Genomic DNA, 18,906 nt, shown 5'->3' on the forward strand with positions numbered 1-18,906 from the left:
TATAATTGCCAATACATATTCTACACAGAAATGTAGAAATTTCTGCGAAAGGCAGTCTACCAATAACATGTGGTGTGGCAGTTCTAACTGGCTACTGGTAGGGAGTTGCATATTTCTGTAATGTGCCATTTGTCATGGGTTTGGATCCATCGGATTGCTGCTGATTGCGACCAGGAAAGGGAAGTAAGGAAAAGCAGCAGAACTTCTCACTTAATTTGAGAAAGGTCACCTTGTTCTTAATTGCACCACTTATTATTGTGAGGTGGTGGGGGCATAGCAACTGTGGATGTAATTGGTACCTCTTGCCACTTTGCTAGCCTCCCCTACTTTTCATACAGTGGTAGTCTACTATATGATGCTTTGTGTAAATCTTCTCCTCTTCTTAATTGTTCAGCTGGATGCAAGGGCTGAATAAAGAGTAGTATCTGTCTAGGATGTGTCTGTACTGTAGTCCTTTGCTAGATGGGAACAAAGCTAGTTTGTTGTTACCGTGAATGGAGATACTCCTTTAGTTTACATGTTGAAAGACCAGTGGAACGAAGAGAGGGGAAGGAAAGATCCAAGTCTCAGTTGTGATTTTGTTTTTAATTCTAAATATGAAGATTTTGATTTGTGCAGAATTGTTGCCATGTGTTGGTATGTAGCCTGGCAGGAACTTGTCACGTAGCAAGGTATTTTCTGAATGTGGCTCAGCAGGGAGCATGTAGAGCTATTTCTCATCTCTAAACCAAACAGTTCTGGAATAGCTGAGGTACTCTGATAGACCTACACATTTAATATTGTTCTGTATATCTGCCAGAGTAACTTTTCTAGTATGAGTAAGCATTCAAACACAGACAACATTGGTGAGATCCACACAGAATCTTCATACATCTTTGGACATCCTTAGGATGAGTTAAGTGGTTCAATCTCTTATCATATGCTAGGAGTCTTAATATGAGTTATTTGTAATTTATAATGGGAGATTAGGATCCTAGAAACCAATCCTTATTTTGCCTGTGACTGTTACACCTATCCAGAAATAAATAGACCCATTAGAATGAAATCTCGTTTCTATTGAGCAGCCAAGGAACAAAAAAGAATTGGTTCCTGAGTAGGGTTAGGTCTTCTTTTAGAAGTTGAGCTTGGTTGAGCTTAGTCTAGTGAAGATGATTTCAGGTGGATTAATTGGGAGGTAGGGATAGTAGGATTAATATTGCTCCTACTGTAATTGAGGGAATGCTGTTCAGTTCCTTCAGATGTTCTGAGGTTGTGCTTAACTTTTTAGAATAGAACAGAACAGAATATTTCAGTTGGAAGGGACCTACAATGATCATCTAGTCCCACTGCCTGGCCACTTCAGGGCTGACCAAAACTTAAAGCATGTTATTAAGGGCATTGTCCAAATGCCTCTTAAACACTGACAGGCTTGGGGCATCGACCACCTCTCTAGGAAGCCTGTTCCAGTGTTTGACCACCCTCTGGGTAAAGAAATGCTTCCTAATGTCCAGTCTAAACCTGTTTGTGGTTTATCACGTCAAAGTAAGACAGTCTTTTGGCTTCTTTTCAAGTTCCTTGACTTGATTTCTCCCCACCACCCCCCCCTCCAGTAGGTGTTAAACACCTTTGTTGGTGAATCCCACCATCACTCTAGCAGTAGAGAGGCAAAATAATTTATAAGATCTGTCAATATAAAGCTACAAAATGTAAACCTGTTATCTGTAAGTGGGCTATCCTTCTACTTGGAAACATAGTACGTTTAAGGGACTGAGGTTTGCTGCTTAGATGCCAAAGATAACTGTGTCTCCATCAAACTTTATTATTCTGTGTTTAATAACCTTAGCTAAGAGGGATTCTTTTTATCTGACACACCGTGGTGCCAGTGCTAACATTACACTTTCAGAAATGTTTTTAATAAATGCCACACATCTATGTGCAGTATACAAGAATATGGGGGGAGATACAACAATAAAGAACAGCGCAGTGAAGAATCCCAGGTGGTTCTACAGTGGCATTTCATCCTGTAAAGGCTTCTTGTGTAAACTTGTTCAACTTTCTGTTTCAGGAACAAGAAGATCCTAATAAGCTTGCTACCAGCTGGCCAGATTACTACATTGACCGCATCAATTCCATGGCAGCAGTAAGTTACCTCTCCTGCAAAGCAGGGAAGATTTTCTACCATAGAGATGTATTTCTTTAGGAAGAAGTCCCCAAAGAAGAAAAATGATAGCCCACGTGCATGACTGATTTAAAATAGGACTTCTGAAAGAAGACGAGTATATGTATTTAAGAAAGAGCCCTGCTCTAGCAGAAGAATAGATTAGAAAGCACAATAAGCATTTCCAGTATTTGTTTCTACAATACTGAGCACTGAAGGCAATCAAATTAGATTCTGGAATGAAAATTCGGAGCTGGAGGAATGAGATTGATGATTTAAAATTATTTACGTGCCAGCTGTGAAGTATATCCCAAAGTATGGCCCCGATCCTTAGATCTCTGCTCGTTGGCACTAGTCCAAAGAAGTGACAGAAATGGCTGTGGGCCTTTATTGAATTCCTGTACAATTCAGCTGGCTTTAAACTGTAGTAGACCATAATAATCCTGAAGAGATTGTCATGCTCTTGAGTGGAGTTGGAGAACAAAGGTAGTTCAGCTATGTCCCCTATTTTGGAAATTTTGAGGCGTGTTAACGTAAAGCTAGCTTTCAGCACACGCTCATACTTGTGTCTGGGCAGGTCTAACCAGTCTGAAACAGTGAGAATTGAAAGCATCTTTTCCCAAAACTGTACTTTTAACTGCAGTTAACATTTTTGGAGACCTGTGTGTCATTTGGGCCAAGCAGAGGTGAAATAATTTGGTTCTTCAAGAGGAGTCTTAAGTGCAGCCTATAAGTAAAGATTATATGAAATCATGAACAAGAGGGAACCAAGGCCCCTATTTATCCCTTCCGAATAGAAGAAAAAGAGAATATTTGATGAATCAGAAAAGCAACTATTTGAAAACTAGGTAAAGTTTTGTTTTGTTGTGTGGTTTCAAACAGATTTGTAACTAATCTGCAAAATAACACTAGGGCTATTATTTCAGTAGAAGAATTAAAGAAAAGGTAGTTGTTTATGTAAGATAATATACATTTATATAAGAGCAGATAAATAGAGGAACATAAGGCTTTAACACCTTAGACATCAGATACAAGCCAACAAGATATTTGAGGAAAACCTTCTTTAATTGTCCTTGTTCAATAGCTGTATAATATGTCTCTTCCTCTGAAGCATCCAGTACAGCTGGTTACCAGCAGAAGCAGAACACCTGCATATAGTGTCCACTGATCTCCTTTGATATGGTAGATCTTATATTTTGAAATTAGATCCTTTTACTGATTTTATAGTTAAATTTTGCCTCCAGTTATTCACGTGCAATGTCTACTCAGCTTTTTTTGGCAGTTGTGCAGAAGTGATGATAGACTTCTGTTTCTATCATCTTAGGTAGCACACTTTGTTTGTTTACTTATGCTTTTATGTTTGATTTCTAAAGGCTTCTCTGCACTTCTTGTGTTGTGGTTATGAGCTATAAAATAATTTTATAAAATAATGCCTTAATGGATGCTAAATGTGTCAATACTGATGCATTTCTCATGGTGAAATATGTCTTGCTCAGTAAAAAAATCAAGACTTACAAGTTATTATAACTCACTGTAAGAGGATAAAAGAAAAGCTGCTTTCTAATGTGAGTCATGAATAACCAAAATGATCACCTTCCTTCGTGCCAAATTTTCTTGCAGCAGAGTAATGGAGTAGAAAGAATATGGACTTGTTTTGAGAAAAGCGATTGAGCTTTTGTGACTGGCATGGTACTGTGCTTTGATTTCCTGACTGAACAAATTTGCTCTACAAGGGCCATTAAGGGAAAAAAAAAAGTATGAAACCTTGCAATGTCACCGAGCCAAATACTTCTGGTAGGGTTTGATCCAAGGCCTCTTGAATCTACTGAAAGTTTTTCCATTGATTTCAGTGACTTTTGGATTAGTCTTTGAATGATCTTGATGTAAACCTGGAGTGAATATGTACACGCCACTATTGTAAATCTGGAGCACTTCCATGGAATGAGACTATATTTTGGCCTATGTTTCTAATTTTAAACATGTTTTAAGAGCACCAATAAACACCAGCCCCAGTAATGTTGTTTGCATGCCTCAGCACTGAATGATTGATAACCTTTTATTTGGCGTCAAGCCTCATGATTTACTCTTATGCTTGCAGTGTTAAGACACACTGGGGTTAAAACCGCTGCTTCTGATTTACCACTTAGTTGCTTCACGTTTAGGCAGGTGAAACTTAGTTGACTTGATTTCATAGGGATTGTATCAGCGGAAAACTGGAGTAATACAGCTGAGAACCAGCTCCAACACACTTTAAAAGACATGTTCTATTCATTACTGTTTAGACCTCTGAGATTCTTAACTTCCAAATGGTTATTTTGGGTCCCTTATAATTTCAGTCCTAAATTTAGTGGTGGGGTTTTTTAATTTTTTTTTTCAAACTGCATCCAAGTGGAGTTGGCTCAGAAGTGGTGAAAGAAAAACATGTTTCATGTTGCTTCCTGACACTGTCTAGTCTATTTCAGTTTGTGTCTCTTAGGCACTATCAGGTATTGCAATATTTTAATTAGAAATACTGCAAGAAGTATTAGAGCTGAAATGGTAGCAATACTCACAAAGTGTTAGTTTAAAATGCCTTAAGTTCTGTTTTTTTTAATAAAATTTAATCTTTGCGTCTCCTGTGAGTTAACTGCGTAAGAATCATTTTACATGAGGCTTTCACATCTTTTTCTATATCTTTTTGTTTAATTATGAAGTTCTTTTTTTATATATTAGCTTGGCAAGAAAGTTCTCCCTACCTGCTGATAAAATGAAAATGGCACCTTTATCCTGCTGATATCATGCATTATCTTTCTGTGGATTTCAGCAGGCCAAGGTCCCTGTGCTCAAGGATCATTTTCTCAGAAGACCCGCTGCAGTGTTACCCACCGTATCTGCCCCTCATAGATTATGCTTAAGAGCAATGTGGTGATGCTTGACATGTTTGACATTCCCTACTTGTAACCTTAGACCACTATGTTAGGAAGCACTTTAGGTCACAGATTCTTGATCCAGTTCAAAAAGCTATGCATTTTAGGCACAGTTCTGTTCCCTGAATTTTTTCTGTTGCTGTGACTTTTTAGATTTTAATAGTTTTAAAACCCAGTTCTCACAAGAGCATATGACAGTAAAACTGGATCTCTTTATTAGTCGGTAGTGTGCAACTCCTGTAGAGGGACCGTCCCATCCTTCAGGTAGCCTGACTGAAAGGAAGGGCCCAAGTAGATCCTTGGTAGAGAGTCTTCTAAACCAATCCTTAAGAGAAAGGGATGGCTGCTAATGATGTCTAATTTAGAAAAAGGACCCTCCAAATTTGCCCAGTCCTCTGATGTCTACATGCTATAAATAATACTGGTGACTGTGGACAGGTTGCATGCCCGCAATTAGAGACCATTTCCATTATCAAGGTCATTGTCATCTTCTGCTGATTCATCAACACACAAAACTTATTTTCTTAAAAATGCGGCAGCTGCCGTGTTAATACCTGTCCTGGTTCCGGCTGGGACAGAGTTAACTTTCTTCCCAGTAGCTTGGGGGGATGTGCTGTGTTTTGGGTTTGGTGTGAAAGGAGCGTTGATGGCCCATTGATGCGTTGGCTGCTGCTAGGTGGTGCTTGCACCCGGGAGAGCACAACTGGGGTGGTGGACCCAGCTGGCCAATGGGGTATTCTATACCATGTGACGTCATGCTCAGTATAAAAACCAGGTTGGGGGGGGGGGGGGAACGGGTCTTGCCCCCCCGTTTGTGACACGCGGACGGTGAGCAGTTGCATTGTGCATCGCCTGCTTTATATATTCTCTTATTGTTGTTCTCATTATTATTACTGTTCTACTTCATTTTATTTCAATTATTAAACTGTTTTTATCTCAACCCGGGAGTTTTTCCTACTTGTGCCCTCCCGATTCTCTCCCCCATCCCACCCGGGGGGGGTGTGTGTGTGTTAGTGAGCGGCTGCGTGGGGTTTATTTGCTGGCTGGGGTTAAACCACGACAATACCACATGTAAAGAAACCTTCCTGTGCTCCTCCTGCCCTCCTCGCCCCATGATACTGTCTGCTTGGCAGCACAAATAAACACAGCCCACTGGGGAGGAAAACTTCTGACAGCACTGTGTTGCTTTTATGAGCTTGGCTGTGTATGCATTTCCACAGAGAGACTTTCAGGTGAACAGTAGTTGCAGATCCAGCTTTTCTGGAGAGATCGCTCGGTCGAGAGTATGAGACAGGGGTCAAGATCAATAAATACAGCTGTAACCAGGCCCTTTTCCTTTATTCAGAAAGCATTTGTTCAGGGCAGAGCAGCTTCACAGGATGTTAAAAATATGTATCTTTCAGCAGAATTTAGCAGGTGGATGATAACTCTCTCCTCCATCTGGGTTAGGTGCCATCTATGTTACTTTAAACTTATTTGCTTAAAAGTTCAGGGTTTTTAAATTACATCTATTCACAGTTTATGATTCATAGTTTATTCTCTTAGTTCAGCCTTAATGTAGTTAGCGGTGGTGCACTTTGAATTTCAACTGACTTGTCTTCTTTGAAGAAATGTTTTAGAGTAGTATTGTCCAAGGATCTCATAGGAGGCATGCAATACAATATTTTTTCATCAAATTTTGATTTTAATTTTGTATTTTAACTTATATTTAACTTATACTTGTTTATGAACTGGAAGTGATTTCAATAGTGATATCACTTTGTTAGTTATGACTTTAGACAAGATCTAAAGAAAGAGCTTGGATTATAATGCAAAATCAGAACATCCAGGTTGCTTTTTCACTATTTGTTCTATTTGCTTCTTTCTTTTTTCATTTCATTTGCGTGAGACTGTTAAGTAAAACTAGGTCCATCATACAGTGTATTGCTGATGCTAGTTCATGCCCTTTTTTTTCTTTTTTCTTTTTTCCTCTCTTTTTCTCACACGTACTGTCATTATGGTCCTGTATTTTCCTTCCCAGCAGTTTAGGGGAATGATTAGCCATTAGGATAAGGTGTGGGAATTAATCTGTGCTTTTTATAAAACTGAAATATTTCATTTTAAATGGAGCCAAATTTTCAAAAGTAATTTCCTGGACTACCTGAAGTTTTTCACATAAAATTCCATATGAATGGTTGTTTTCACAAAATTGTGATTTTTTTGGAATTGGCAAATCAAGTAGTAGATGCTATACTTTCCTGGGTGATATACTTAATCTGAACAACATTAAATATGCAAAATGTGCTTGTAAAAAAAGCCTTATGTATACCACTTTTTAGGGACCAGATGAGGACCTGGCACTATTTTGCTTCCTCTTGCTAGTAAGTTTGGTTAACTGATAGTAACTAGCTGCATCCTCAGCACAGCAGACGTTAGTCCTTGAGTGCAATTTGTAGTTCAGGAAAGCAATTCATCAGTCAGCCACATTAATGAAATCCAGCCTCAAATAATGACAGTTCCCTCCCTTCTGTCTCCTAGGGACAGTTATGTTTTCTATAACTCTTGCCGAGAAAGCTATTTCATAATGCAAACGCGTGACCAGTCTGTCTTTAGAGAGGGCATAAGGATTTGAGTTCCTGGCCATGCACAGGAGTGAGAAATGAAGGGCTCTTGGCTGCCTGCAGCTTTAGAAAAGGGGTTTTCTATAATCACCCTCTGTAGTAAAGGCAGGATTATTTGTATTTGTTTCATTTGGAAATGGGCCTTTTTCACTCTGAACGAAATACTGTTGAGCACCTTCCTACCATCCATTTGCTTTCCCCCCACAATGGCTCAGAGGAGAAATTAAGCTGTTGGAGGAATGGGAGCCTTTCAAAGGAGCATTTATGGGCCAAAGGAAAGATGACCAGATGGGCTGTCACCCAAGAAAATACAAATCAAGCCCCAGATCACACCCCAGGACTCTGCCATTGAGATTCTATAATGCCTGTTCAGGATTTCTGTTTATTTTTCGAAGAGGGAGATCATATATGGCTTGGCTTAAGCATTTCAATTTATGTTTCTGGCTGTCGGGGGATGCTGGCAAAAGATAAAACATCATCAGCTCATTTTCCATCAGTAGCGCTCTGTCATTCCATTAGGGCAGGAAATAGCTTGCTCTGTTACTGAGTGAATTTGACTTTAGCGTGGATCAGAGAGAGGACCCCTAGAGTTAAACACATCTCCCTATGCCAGCTGTTCAGCATAAGACGGCAACGGCATGTAGCCAGATGACCACCCTCAGGATCCGACATGTGCTGGCACCACATGGTTTGCAAAAGCAAGCAACATGGGAGCACTTCCAAGGGAAGTGAGGTGTTGGGGGTCACAGGGGGAGGGTTAAAGGAAGTTCCAGTGAGAGGAAGGTTTTCTTTGGTGCTTGCTAAATAGTAAAATAAAGACTTAAATATTTTGCTGTAATGGGCCACAATTGTAGCTAGTCAGATTCCACCACAGAGAGGTATAATATCAGATCCCTGACAGATGATACCAGTTTAATCAGGTTGTTCATTTGAGAAGGGGTTCAGAGCTGCTTTCCAGATACCGTTGAGTGATATCCCCCAGAAGTCCTGCCAGTAAGAGAGGCATTTATCCTCTCTATTTCACAATTAAAGCGACTAAGAAGACATAGCTATAGGTTAAGAATTTCCAGCATTGAATCTTGACTTTTTAAAAAGTCACACATTGAAGTTGTGAGCCTGAATGGCATATGCGATATGCACTGCAGAGTCTTGCTTCACATCACAAGGTTGCCATGGTGCTGAGTGCTGGAGCCCTGATTTCCTGATATATCACTTTTTTTAATGGTATTGTCTGACTTTGGGAGCCTTATTTTTTGCATGTATTCCCCTCATCATTTCTCACCATAATTTACAGTGACCCACAGCATCTTCATTTCCAGTTGACTGCAAGCTCTAGTTATCTCAAGCTGCATACTGGGGAAAAAACTAGTCTCCGTGTGCTTCAGTTTACTTGTTAAAAAACAGGGACAGGGATTTTATGGTGCTCCAGCTTTTTGCAGTGAATGTTCCTAATTAACAAGGGCAAAGTGTATAGGAAAAATCAGTACCTTAAAACAGGTGATATACTTGGCGTGGGGAAGAAAAGTCAAACTTGTATGTACACAAACTGTAATTCAGGGTACTTGCAGGCTGTTTAGTCACTTGGAGAAAAAGTTTTAATGCTTTGAAATCTGACACACAAGTCTGGGGTTTTTTCTTCTCCTCGCCCCCCCCCCCCCCCCCAAATCCCTCCAGCTGTGTCAGTCTAATAAAAGATATTACCTCTCCCTACAAACTTTGCCTCACATATCCATAGATCACCACAGCAGATCACTGTTCCAAATTAGGTACAGTTTTCTGAGGGCATACTGGCAAATATGATTTTTGGGGGGTAATCTGAGAACCCTAGTTTAGCCAGTGTGGCAAAGCAGTATGCTGCTGCCAGTCCACATGAGCAGCCTCATCTGGATTCAGTTTTGTAGCGGAGGCGCTGCTTTCCTGGTGAGAGGTCGGCAGGCACCTCTGCATGGGTTGATGGGGTAGTTGTTTTTCATAATTCCTTGCCTGTCTCTTAGCTTCCAGGCAGCCCGAGCTTTCTTGATTGTCATCTTCTTTTCTAAACAGATGCAGACTCTGTATGCTTTCGATGAAGAAGAAACAGAAATGAAAAATAAAATAGTTGAAGACTTGAAGACAGCTCTGCGGACTCAGCCCATGAGGTAATGTTGTTCATCTTTCATCACAATTCACTGCCTCCTTTTGGTCAGATGTGACACGGGAAAGAGTGGCAAGAACAGAAACCTCATTGTCTCACCTCACACAAGCCTCTGATATTTCAGACAATCCACAGAGAGCCCTACAGTCCCTGGTTGGAACCTGCCTAGTTGGGAGGGCACACTAATGTTGAAGTATGTAGCTTCAGGAAAATAAAAGACAAAGTCTGCTGTGAAAAACCTGTGGCAGATATGTGCAAACACGACTATGAAGATCAGATTCTAGACTTCATAGCCCCCTGAACGTCCCATGTAATTTGATTCATGTTGGGCAAAATCTCAGCCTCTACTCTGAACTTTGAATTCAGGGTTCCTCTTATCTTTAGTAATGTGAACTGTTTGGTACAAAGCAGCTAATCCATCTGACATCACCTGGTTTGGCATTCTTCCTGTTCTATGTGTAATTGTGGCATGGAGAAATGTTAAGAGACTTTATTGTGTACTGTGTCTTTGAAGGTAAGGTCATCTTTGTTTTTCTGGGAACAAAGCTCTGAACAATAGCAAACTAACTAGCATAGAAACCTTTTCCATTTAACTCTTTGAAGAGCATTGTGCAGAAGCCATAACTATAGTTGATACGATCTCAGGAAACACTTGGTCAAAAAGTTTCTGAATGTCTTTGTATTGGGCCCAAAATAGGCCAAATGTGTTTGCATCCACACTATGCTGAAATCATAGTTTCAGAGAGCTTCAATAATGCCTAATGAAACAGGTTTTTTTTTCAGGGTGGGGAACCTAACCAAACCAAACAGATTAAATAAATAAATAAAAACAACCCAAAAAATAATCTCAAAGAATTTGCATTGCAATTACATTGACTTGAAGTGAAAATATTTCTGGGACTTCTTGCAGAGCTAAGTGCTGATTGTGCTTCTCCCCTTCATGACGTTTAAAAAGTTGACTGCATGCAGCTTCTCACCTCATGGCAGCTATGAGGTAGAGCGCATCAGCTTAAACCTCAGTGTTTTACCTCCTGTTGTGATGGGCTTTAAGAGAGCACAAAGCCAGATTCTGATGCTTCTCTGAGGCATAAAGATTCATCAGGCTTTGGTAACTTTAGCATGTGTGTAGGGTGAGTACTTTTAACATGGAAGTGGAGAAACAGTGGCCTATATTGAGACCTAGCCCAAGGGGATAAGAGACTGTTTGATCCTGTATATCACTGTCCTAAAGCAGAGAACACAGTAAAATGCAGCTGGACTTTATGTTAATATGGAAGCTAAGACAACTGCCAAACCCCCAGCTCTCACAAGGATTTTAAACCAAAGTCCTGCTCTGTTAAGACTTGATGTAGCAACTCTATTACATTAATGTGGAGCTGGTTTGATGCTTACTCTGTGAAAGTGATAGCTTTCATTGAGCATAGACACAGCAGCAAGGCCTCTCTGCTATGTCCAGCTGAAACACTTTGGTGGCCACTGTTGGTTGTTCTGCTCTGTCATTTTGAATAGGACAGCCCAGCCTCCTTGTTGAGAGCAAGGCAATGGAGAAGAAAAAATAGAAATGCCTTTTGCTCAAAGCCTTGCAAGGTTTTCCTTCTCAGACCTATATTGCTTCTACTGGATCCCCTTGACAACAGCGTGTTGCTTCATCTGTTTATAATAACCCTAACAAGCTTCAGTACAAGCATCTATGAGCTGCCCTATAAAGTGTTCTCTTCTAAATCGCTGGCGATGGTTATGGGGCTTTTTTTTTTTTAAATAGTTAAGCCAAGCCAAATTTTGAGTTAAGTCCTATGTCTCAACTAATTTCCAGCGACTCAATTCGTTAGCTGCCAAATGGGCTGCATGCCAATGCCTGATCAACAAGCCAATTTCTTCTTGATGGAAAGGTTGCAGTAGAGAGGCCCTCGGCTCCATCAGATCCCTTTCATAAGCAGTACGATACCCAAACCTTCAAAATACTAGTCTTTCTAGTTGAATTTGGACATCAAAACCTCTTTTCCTTGCCACTTCTGTTCATCAGGCCTCTGAAGAAAATAGAGACCTAAATTCACATAGGATGAACTATCTGGAATCCATTTGTGATGGTAGGGTGCACAGGGGTTCTGACAGCTTACCAATAGGCTCCTCTGCTTGAATTCTCTGATCTAGAGGAATTAAAAGAAGAAAAATGCGTATGTTTGGCTCTGTGTTTTATTTTACTGTAGAACTGTGTCTCTACTAGTAGAAAATGCAGAGTAATGGTACTAATCTGTGCCTCTATTCCAACCCACCAGTTCTAACAGCAACAAGAAATGAAGCACACCTACCCAAACTCAAGTTCCTCTCCTCTTTGAAGAAAAGGTGATAGAAGCATCCCTGGGCAGCTAGTTGCCCCCCTTTGAGCAAGTGCATTTTGTTCTGGTATTTAGGAGCTGCCCTGCAATAGTAAAGCCAGGTTATGTCCCAGCACGTAGGAACAACCCCAGCTTTAGAGAACAAAAGACGCACATCTGCATCTTGTAAGGAAACACAATTTCTTTTAGGTTTGTAAGAACTTATGACTATAAACAAGCGTGATGACAAACTGTTGGACAGAAGCAGTGAGGGAAGAGCTTTTCTTCTGGTATTTTAGTGCCCAAAAATGGACGTTCAGAAGTGCAGCAAAAGTAAAAACTTACAAGGGTCTGGAAAAAAAATCACTTTTTGGAACCCCACAAAAATACCAAAAATACCTCCTTTAGTCTGAATCATCACTAACTCACTTTGCTGTCTGCTTCTCTCTTTTTGTTTAACTCAGATTTACCTCTTGTTATTTTTGTTTGATATAACCATATTGCATTCAAGTGCATACTGGAGATGTTCATTTATGCATCCAGCAAGCAAAACCCATTATGCTGAATTTTTCAGCAGTTCAGTAGTTGTCAGGATTATGTGTGCCCCCTTATTCAGAAACTGATGCTGCAGGAAAGTGTAGCCTTGGCTATTAACAGGGTGGGAACATCCTGCTCTCTGCACACCCACAGCATATGATCTTTCTGTCTTTCCTGAGCTGGATCAAGTCTCACAGGGAGGCTGTCCCCCCCTACACTTGGAATCCATCAGTGGGTCATTACCTCTTAGGCTGCACTGCATGTGTATTTGGGTGAAAGGTTTGTTATTAGGGCTAGCTAACTCATTCTGATCAGCACTCTCTAAAACTTGAAAGGCTAAGAGACGCTCTGCCTTTTAAAGTGTGCTAAACTGGTCAAGTGAGAGTCTGAGGTGAGGTTAGGTTTTAATTTGCTTGTTTAGCACCTATTAAAACACACCCTGCTTTATTTACACTTGAGTTTTTGAACGTGTTAGCCGGAATGCATTGGCAAATATGCTTAACTTTACACCTTTTGGTCTAGAACAAGACCTTATTTTGCAGCGTACAGGACGTATAGGATGGCAGTTAGTTACATACATGTATATTGTGAGGAAGAAGGTACTTTATTTGTACGAGTTGGGTTTGCCTTTGCACATACACACACACACGTCCCTGCTTACAGACATACAGATGCACAAACACCAAACAGTGTGAGGATTATGGCTCTCAGCCTGTCAGCTAAACTCCCACTTCTTTTTCTCTCCTGTACAGACATTTACATACATACCTTCCCACATACGTGCTCACACTGAGCAAATTCTCATACTGAGAGTGTCTGTTGGCTCAGAAATGGCTATCACCATTTCTTTATCTTCCTCTTGCATGATTTCTGGCTTTTCCGGAGAATAGTGAACTAAGTGTTTTGGAAAAGGAAGGTGAAAATCATCATTTAATTCCTGCTTCTGATGTCAGCTGAAATGGGAAGGTACTTGGTTTTGCTTCCTATTGAGTACTGCAGCCTACTGTTTGCTCTCTGGACTAGGAAGAGTACAGGAAAGTCCCGACATTGTTTTAAATTATGTCATTAATCAAGGTCTGTGACACGCACCACTTTCCTGCGCATGCCTCCTTTTTGGAATGACCTCATCCAAATAGTCTGAGAAAAATTGCTCTGCCAGTGAATTTAGTAAGGGATTGTACTTAATTGGGACAATGTGACTTTTGTGCATTTACCATTTTTTTTCACGTGGTTATCAGAGCAGGCTAAAATACATGAAGATTGTATTGCCTTGTATGTCTTGTCGTAGGACCAGGTGTTCCATCCGAAAATATGTTTAAGGGACCTTTTGTTCAGCTGCTTCTTCAGGATGTTTTCTTTTGTCAGTAGAGTTCTGTACCTTCAGAAAGGTATCCATCTTAAGTCTTCCCTCAGCTCTGGAACTGAAAAGAACAGCAAAACATCAGCTTTTTTTTGCCTTTTTTTTTTCTCCCCTAAAAGATGGAGGGAATAGCTAAGGTGTAGGATGGATTCATAGAATTGAACTTTGGAGGTGAGGAGGAGAAGGAGAATTTAAACTAGTCCCTCCACAGTAGAGGCAAAGAGCAACTCTGCTCTTTAGGCCTAGGGTTAGAGAAATGCTCAGAAGTCATTGGCATCACATTGTTTCGTAACAAGTTGAGTTTGTGCTTATTTTGGTTCCAAATACATCGCTAGCAGCAATTCTTTTAGCCATGAATGCACTTACTTCAGTCGTCTTTGACATGCTAGCAGCTAAATGCATTACAAAAACTGAAGTAAGTTTTAATCTTTCTATAATCAGTTTAAATAACAAACTGCTTTGAATGACTTACCAAATTCCTGGTGCACAATGTTGATCCCACTCTCTGGCTTGGAGGCAGAGGGGCTTTTGCTCCTATGATTTGTTAGGGTAGACAAGATGATGCATCCAAAGAATGTGCAATCAGACCTGTGTGAAACTTGGCAGATTGTCTTAGCAGGGTTCAACTAAACCTTGTTTTCATTTTTGGTGCACACGTGTTCCTGTGTGTGCTTGCCCTTACTCTGATATTCACTTTGAAATTCAATTTTGAACAAAACCCAAACCTCAGACCGAAACTTTGTTGGAAGCACCAGGCTTTGCCATGTTTCTGGTCAAACTGCTGGCCCAAATAAGCTGAAAGTTGGCAAATCTATCAGCATAGTGAGCATAACTTTCAGGTAGGCCCTGAAAATTCCTGTGTGGTGTGGGGTGTAACCACCAGAAGGCCATACATATGTCAAGTCCATATTATCCAGGTGGTATATAAGTATGGCTCAGGTTTGTCTTGCTGGTGCAGAGACATGAAGAGAGACCAGTGAAATTCAGTCTTTCAGTATGGTGCTTCCATTACTGATGCATATTAGGAACAGCATCTCACTTAAGGACAGAAAAGAGAAAGACAGCACATTAGGAAGTATCCAAAGGGAGGAAAAGGGGCTGGGTAAAAGCAAAATTATACAGACTTTTGGTATTCTTAATTTGTTACACAGGTGGCAATTGTTAACAACCTTTTCATTTGTTTAAGGTGTCTTTCTACATTATGCTGTTTAGAGCATGGTCATGGACATATTATTGTTGGTGTACATTTTGGTAGACTGAAAATTCAAATGTAGTTCACGTGGTTTTGCATTCAGACATTCTAAAAAAGTGCACCTACCTGAACAACCTGTTAGAGGAGGCAGGAGGTAAACAAAGTGATCTAGAGAAATTATTTGTAGCCCTTTTCATATCTTTGAATCCCCATTTTTAAGCCTGGGAACTCTAAATGAAACATTGCTAGAATGATTGGTTTGAACTGACTTACATAATTCCATTCATTTCTATTGATTTGTCTAGGAGGCTGTCTGCATGGTCTAATTTGACCCGTCTGGATTTTTTAAGCCTGGTTTTCAACAAAACCTTAAACTTTTCTAAGGACTTTCTCCTACATTGTTTTCATCCTCAGTTAACATAATCTTAACCTGAAGAAAGGCAAATGTTATGGTAGAATACAGTAGAAACAGAACTCTAATGATGTTAATAGTCAAAATAGACCTGTCCTACTATAGGTTCAGTCTTCAGTGTGTCATTTGTAACTGATTAATTCTGTGTTTCCTCTATTTATAATGTTTTTACTGTACATTTTGTTACTGCAGGTTGACAGTGGACCTGTTCCATCCTTAATATACCTACTCAAACTAAAAACAAACAATCAAACAAACAAAAAATGCAGTCAAGGCTATTATAGGAGCTTTGCCTTTTACTGAAGAACATGTACCTTTTAAACTTTGACTTATATGTTCCTACACATATATCACAGGATCAGAGTGTCAAGTCAGTACAGCTGACAGACACAGTGGTAATGAGTTTGCCTCTGTCAGTGTACCCACTCCTGGAGGTGGAAGCCTATAAATAGTATTGGCTAAAAGTTTGACTTAAGTCTAAAAATCGTTTTCAAGATAATCTGAACTCATAGTTAAAAGTGTCGTGATGAGTCTGTGTGAAAATGTATCTTATGTGTATTAGCATGTATGTAAGATGCAGCCATTTGAAAGAATCTGTTCAGCCTTGAAAATGCAGCAACTATCGGGGTGGACCACAGCAGGTGTTTGGTGGTAGCTGCAACAAAGAACACAGCGACCGAACAGCCGGCTCTTAAGGTCATAGAATATAATTACCCTGAAATTATGTGGGACACCATTATTAGCTAGTCTGTTTTCTCTCTTTTTTGTTTGTTTTGTTTTGATTTGGTTTGTTTGTCTTAAATACCTGGGAATTATTCTGTGAACTTTAGGCTAAAAACTAGCCAGCTTTTACAGATGCAGGGTTGAATAATATGGTACTTTTTGAATAAATTGCCTTTGGTCTGCTTTCCTTATTTTTCCTACCTGTTTTTCTTTCAGGTTTGTGACCAGGTTTATTGAGCTGGATGGCCTGAGCTGTTTGCTGAACTTCCTGAAGAGCATGGACTATGAGACCTCGGAGAGCCGTATACACACATCCGTTATAGGGTGTATCAAGGCACTGATGAACAACTCCCAAGGACGGGCTCATGTCCTGGCTCATCCAGAGAGTATCAACATCATCTCCCAGAGCTTACGGACTGAGAACATTAAGACCAAAATTGCTGTGCTGGAGATTCTAGGGGCTGTCTGCTTGGTACCAGATGGTCACAAGAAAGTCTTGCAAGCCATGCTTCACTATCAAGTCTATGCTGCAGAAAGAACAAGATTCCAGGTACAAGGAGGATACTTTGCCAGAAATACCCAGTATGATGCATCTCAGGGAGTGATTTTTACAGTGCACGTATTGCAAACTTGCTAGGTAGTAAAAAGGCAATATTTCTTATTTTGTTTTAGGAAGGGCACTTCCTCAAACAGATTATCAGCGTATATGTATTCTTTTCAAGACCTGATTGCTTGTCATTAATGCTAACTTAAAATCTCCTATATATTACCTTAAAATGAGGGTTTGCTATGTTAAATGAAAGCTGTTAATCTGTTCATACTCTAACCTGATGGCATTTCTGGGGTGGTAATCATTTGTTCTGCCCTAGAAGACGAAGCCACAGAATTCCAGGAGCCTCTGTCCTGATTTTAAAGCCCCTAATTTAGTAATAAAAGAGTTGTGGATTAAATAATGGACAGTGGAGGCACTTCAATTGCCACTTAGCAATCAGCTTGTGAATTGTCACCACTTAGCAGTTGTTGGCTCAGATATCTCCCATTCAGAACACAGAAGGAAAACTCAATCTCAGAGAGGTCAGTAGATCATTGACAGGCTTTTATTGTGGATACTGCTGGCTGCTATTATAATGGTCCTCTTCCTAGGGAACTGAGCACCTTTACCAAAAGATATAACAGAATCTGTTGCTGTGTATGAACCTATAGCTCCTAAACTTTGGTGTAACCTCACCCATTTACTATTCATTCTTAGGTGAAATGATAAGGGTGGTGGTGGGCCAACGGGCCCTGGATCCTGGTTTCTGTCAGCCATTACCTCCTGCCTCCTCCTCGGCTAATGCGTCAGTGGATTTTGGGCTACGATGAGCTATGACTGTAAAAGTGAATGGGAAACAGTCTGCGCTCGTGAACAGTAGCTGCCAATGTTTGTTGTTAGGACTGAATGCACTATGGGATTCACTGACTGTGACTCAGACCTGAGACTGGGATGCAGGAGATCTTGGCTTAGTGCTGGCAGCCAAAAGGGCAAGTCCTGGGGTGCAACAAACGCAGTATAACCGGCCGGTCAAAAGAGGTGATTACCCCACTGTATTCAGCATTGGTGCGGCCTCATCTTGAATACTCTGTGCAGTTCTGGGCCTCATAATTTAAGAAGGTCCTTGAATGCGTTCAGAGGAGGGCAACAAAGCTGGTGAAAGGGCTGGAAGGAATGTCCTATGAGGAGCGGCTATGGACTTTGGGCTTGTCTAATTTGGAGAAAAGGAGGCTGAGGGTTGACCTCATTGCTTTCTACAACTTCCTGAGGAGAGGAAGTGGAGAGGGAGGTGTTGATCTCTTCTCCCTGGTATCCAGTGATAGGACACATGGGAATGGTTCAAAGCTCTGCCAGGGGAGGTTTAGACTGGACATTAGGAAGCATTTCTTTACCGAGAGGGTGGTCAGACACTGGAACAAGCTTCCTAGAGAGGTGGTCAATGCCCCAATCTGTCAGTGTTTAAGAGGCATTTGGACAATGCCCTTAATAATGTGCTTTAAGTTTTGGTCAGCCCTGAAGTGGTCAGGCAGTTGGACTAGATGATCGTTGTAGGTCCATTCCAACTGAAAGAGTCTATGCTGTTCTATGCTGTGCTATTCGCCTATATGTGGCATTGGCAGGTCCACCCCTCTATGTGCACTGCCCCATCCAGCTTGCTCTCTAGTAATTAGCTGAAATGGGGAATCCTTCCTGAATTAATTTAACATTCTTATATACCTTGGAGACAGGTGAGGGTAACCTTAGATGCTCGTCAAAAAGCAGTGGTAACTCACAGCCCTGACAACACTTGTGGTCCTGTGTTAACTTATCCTTACTTGACCAAATGACTCTGCTTAATAAGCCCATATGGGAGACACATGCTGAGTTTACTCGATGTCTCCTCTTTGGATCCTTGCTCTCTCTTTTTTTTTCCTTTTTTTTTTCTTTTTTTCTTTTTTTTTTTTCCTTTTTGTTTTTTAATTGGTTTAAAAATTACAGAATAACTGAGATAAGTCATTGCTGGGCAAAGTGTGGTAGCACAGGTCTTCTTGTGAGCTTTTGAGGAATCTAATGTAATGA

At 40.5% G+C, this 18,906-nt stretch overlaps 1 protein-coding gene across 2 annotated transcripts in view; it reads left to right on the forward strand.

Annotated features, from left to right (window-relative positions):
- Positions 1-18,906, forward strand: part of DAAM2 (dishevelled associated activator of morphogenesis 2) — a 216,448-nt gene that overhangs the window by 128,649 nt on the left and 68,893 nt on the right. For both annotated transcript variants that reach the window (XM_075146815.1, XM_075146816.1), the window contains 3 exons: positions 2,045-2,119; positions 9,687-9,781; positions 16,533-16,866. In XM_075146815.1, the coding sequence (XP_075002916.1) occupies positions 2,045-2,119; positions 9,687-9,781; positions 16,533-16,866 (504 nt within the window). The remainder of the gene's footprint in view (positions 1-2,044; positions 2,120-9,686; positions 9,782-16,532; positions 16,867-18,906) is intronic.

Source organism: Calonectris borealis, chromosome 3 (genome assembly GCF_964195595.1).
Source record: "Calonectris borealis chromosome 3, bCalBor7.hap1.2, whole genome shotgun sequence".
Lineage (NCBI taxonomy): Eukaryota > Metazoa > Chordata > Aves > Procellariiformes > Procellariidae > Calonectris > Calonectris borealis.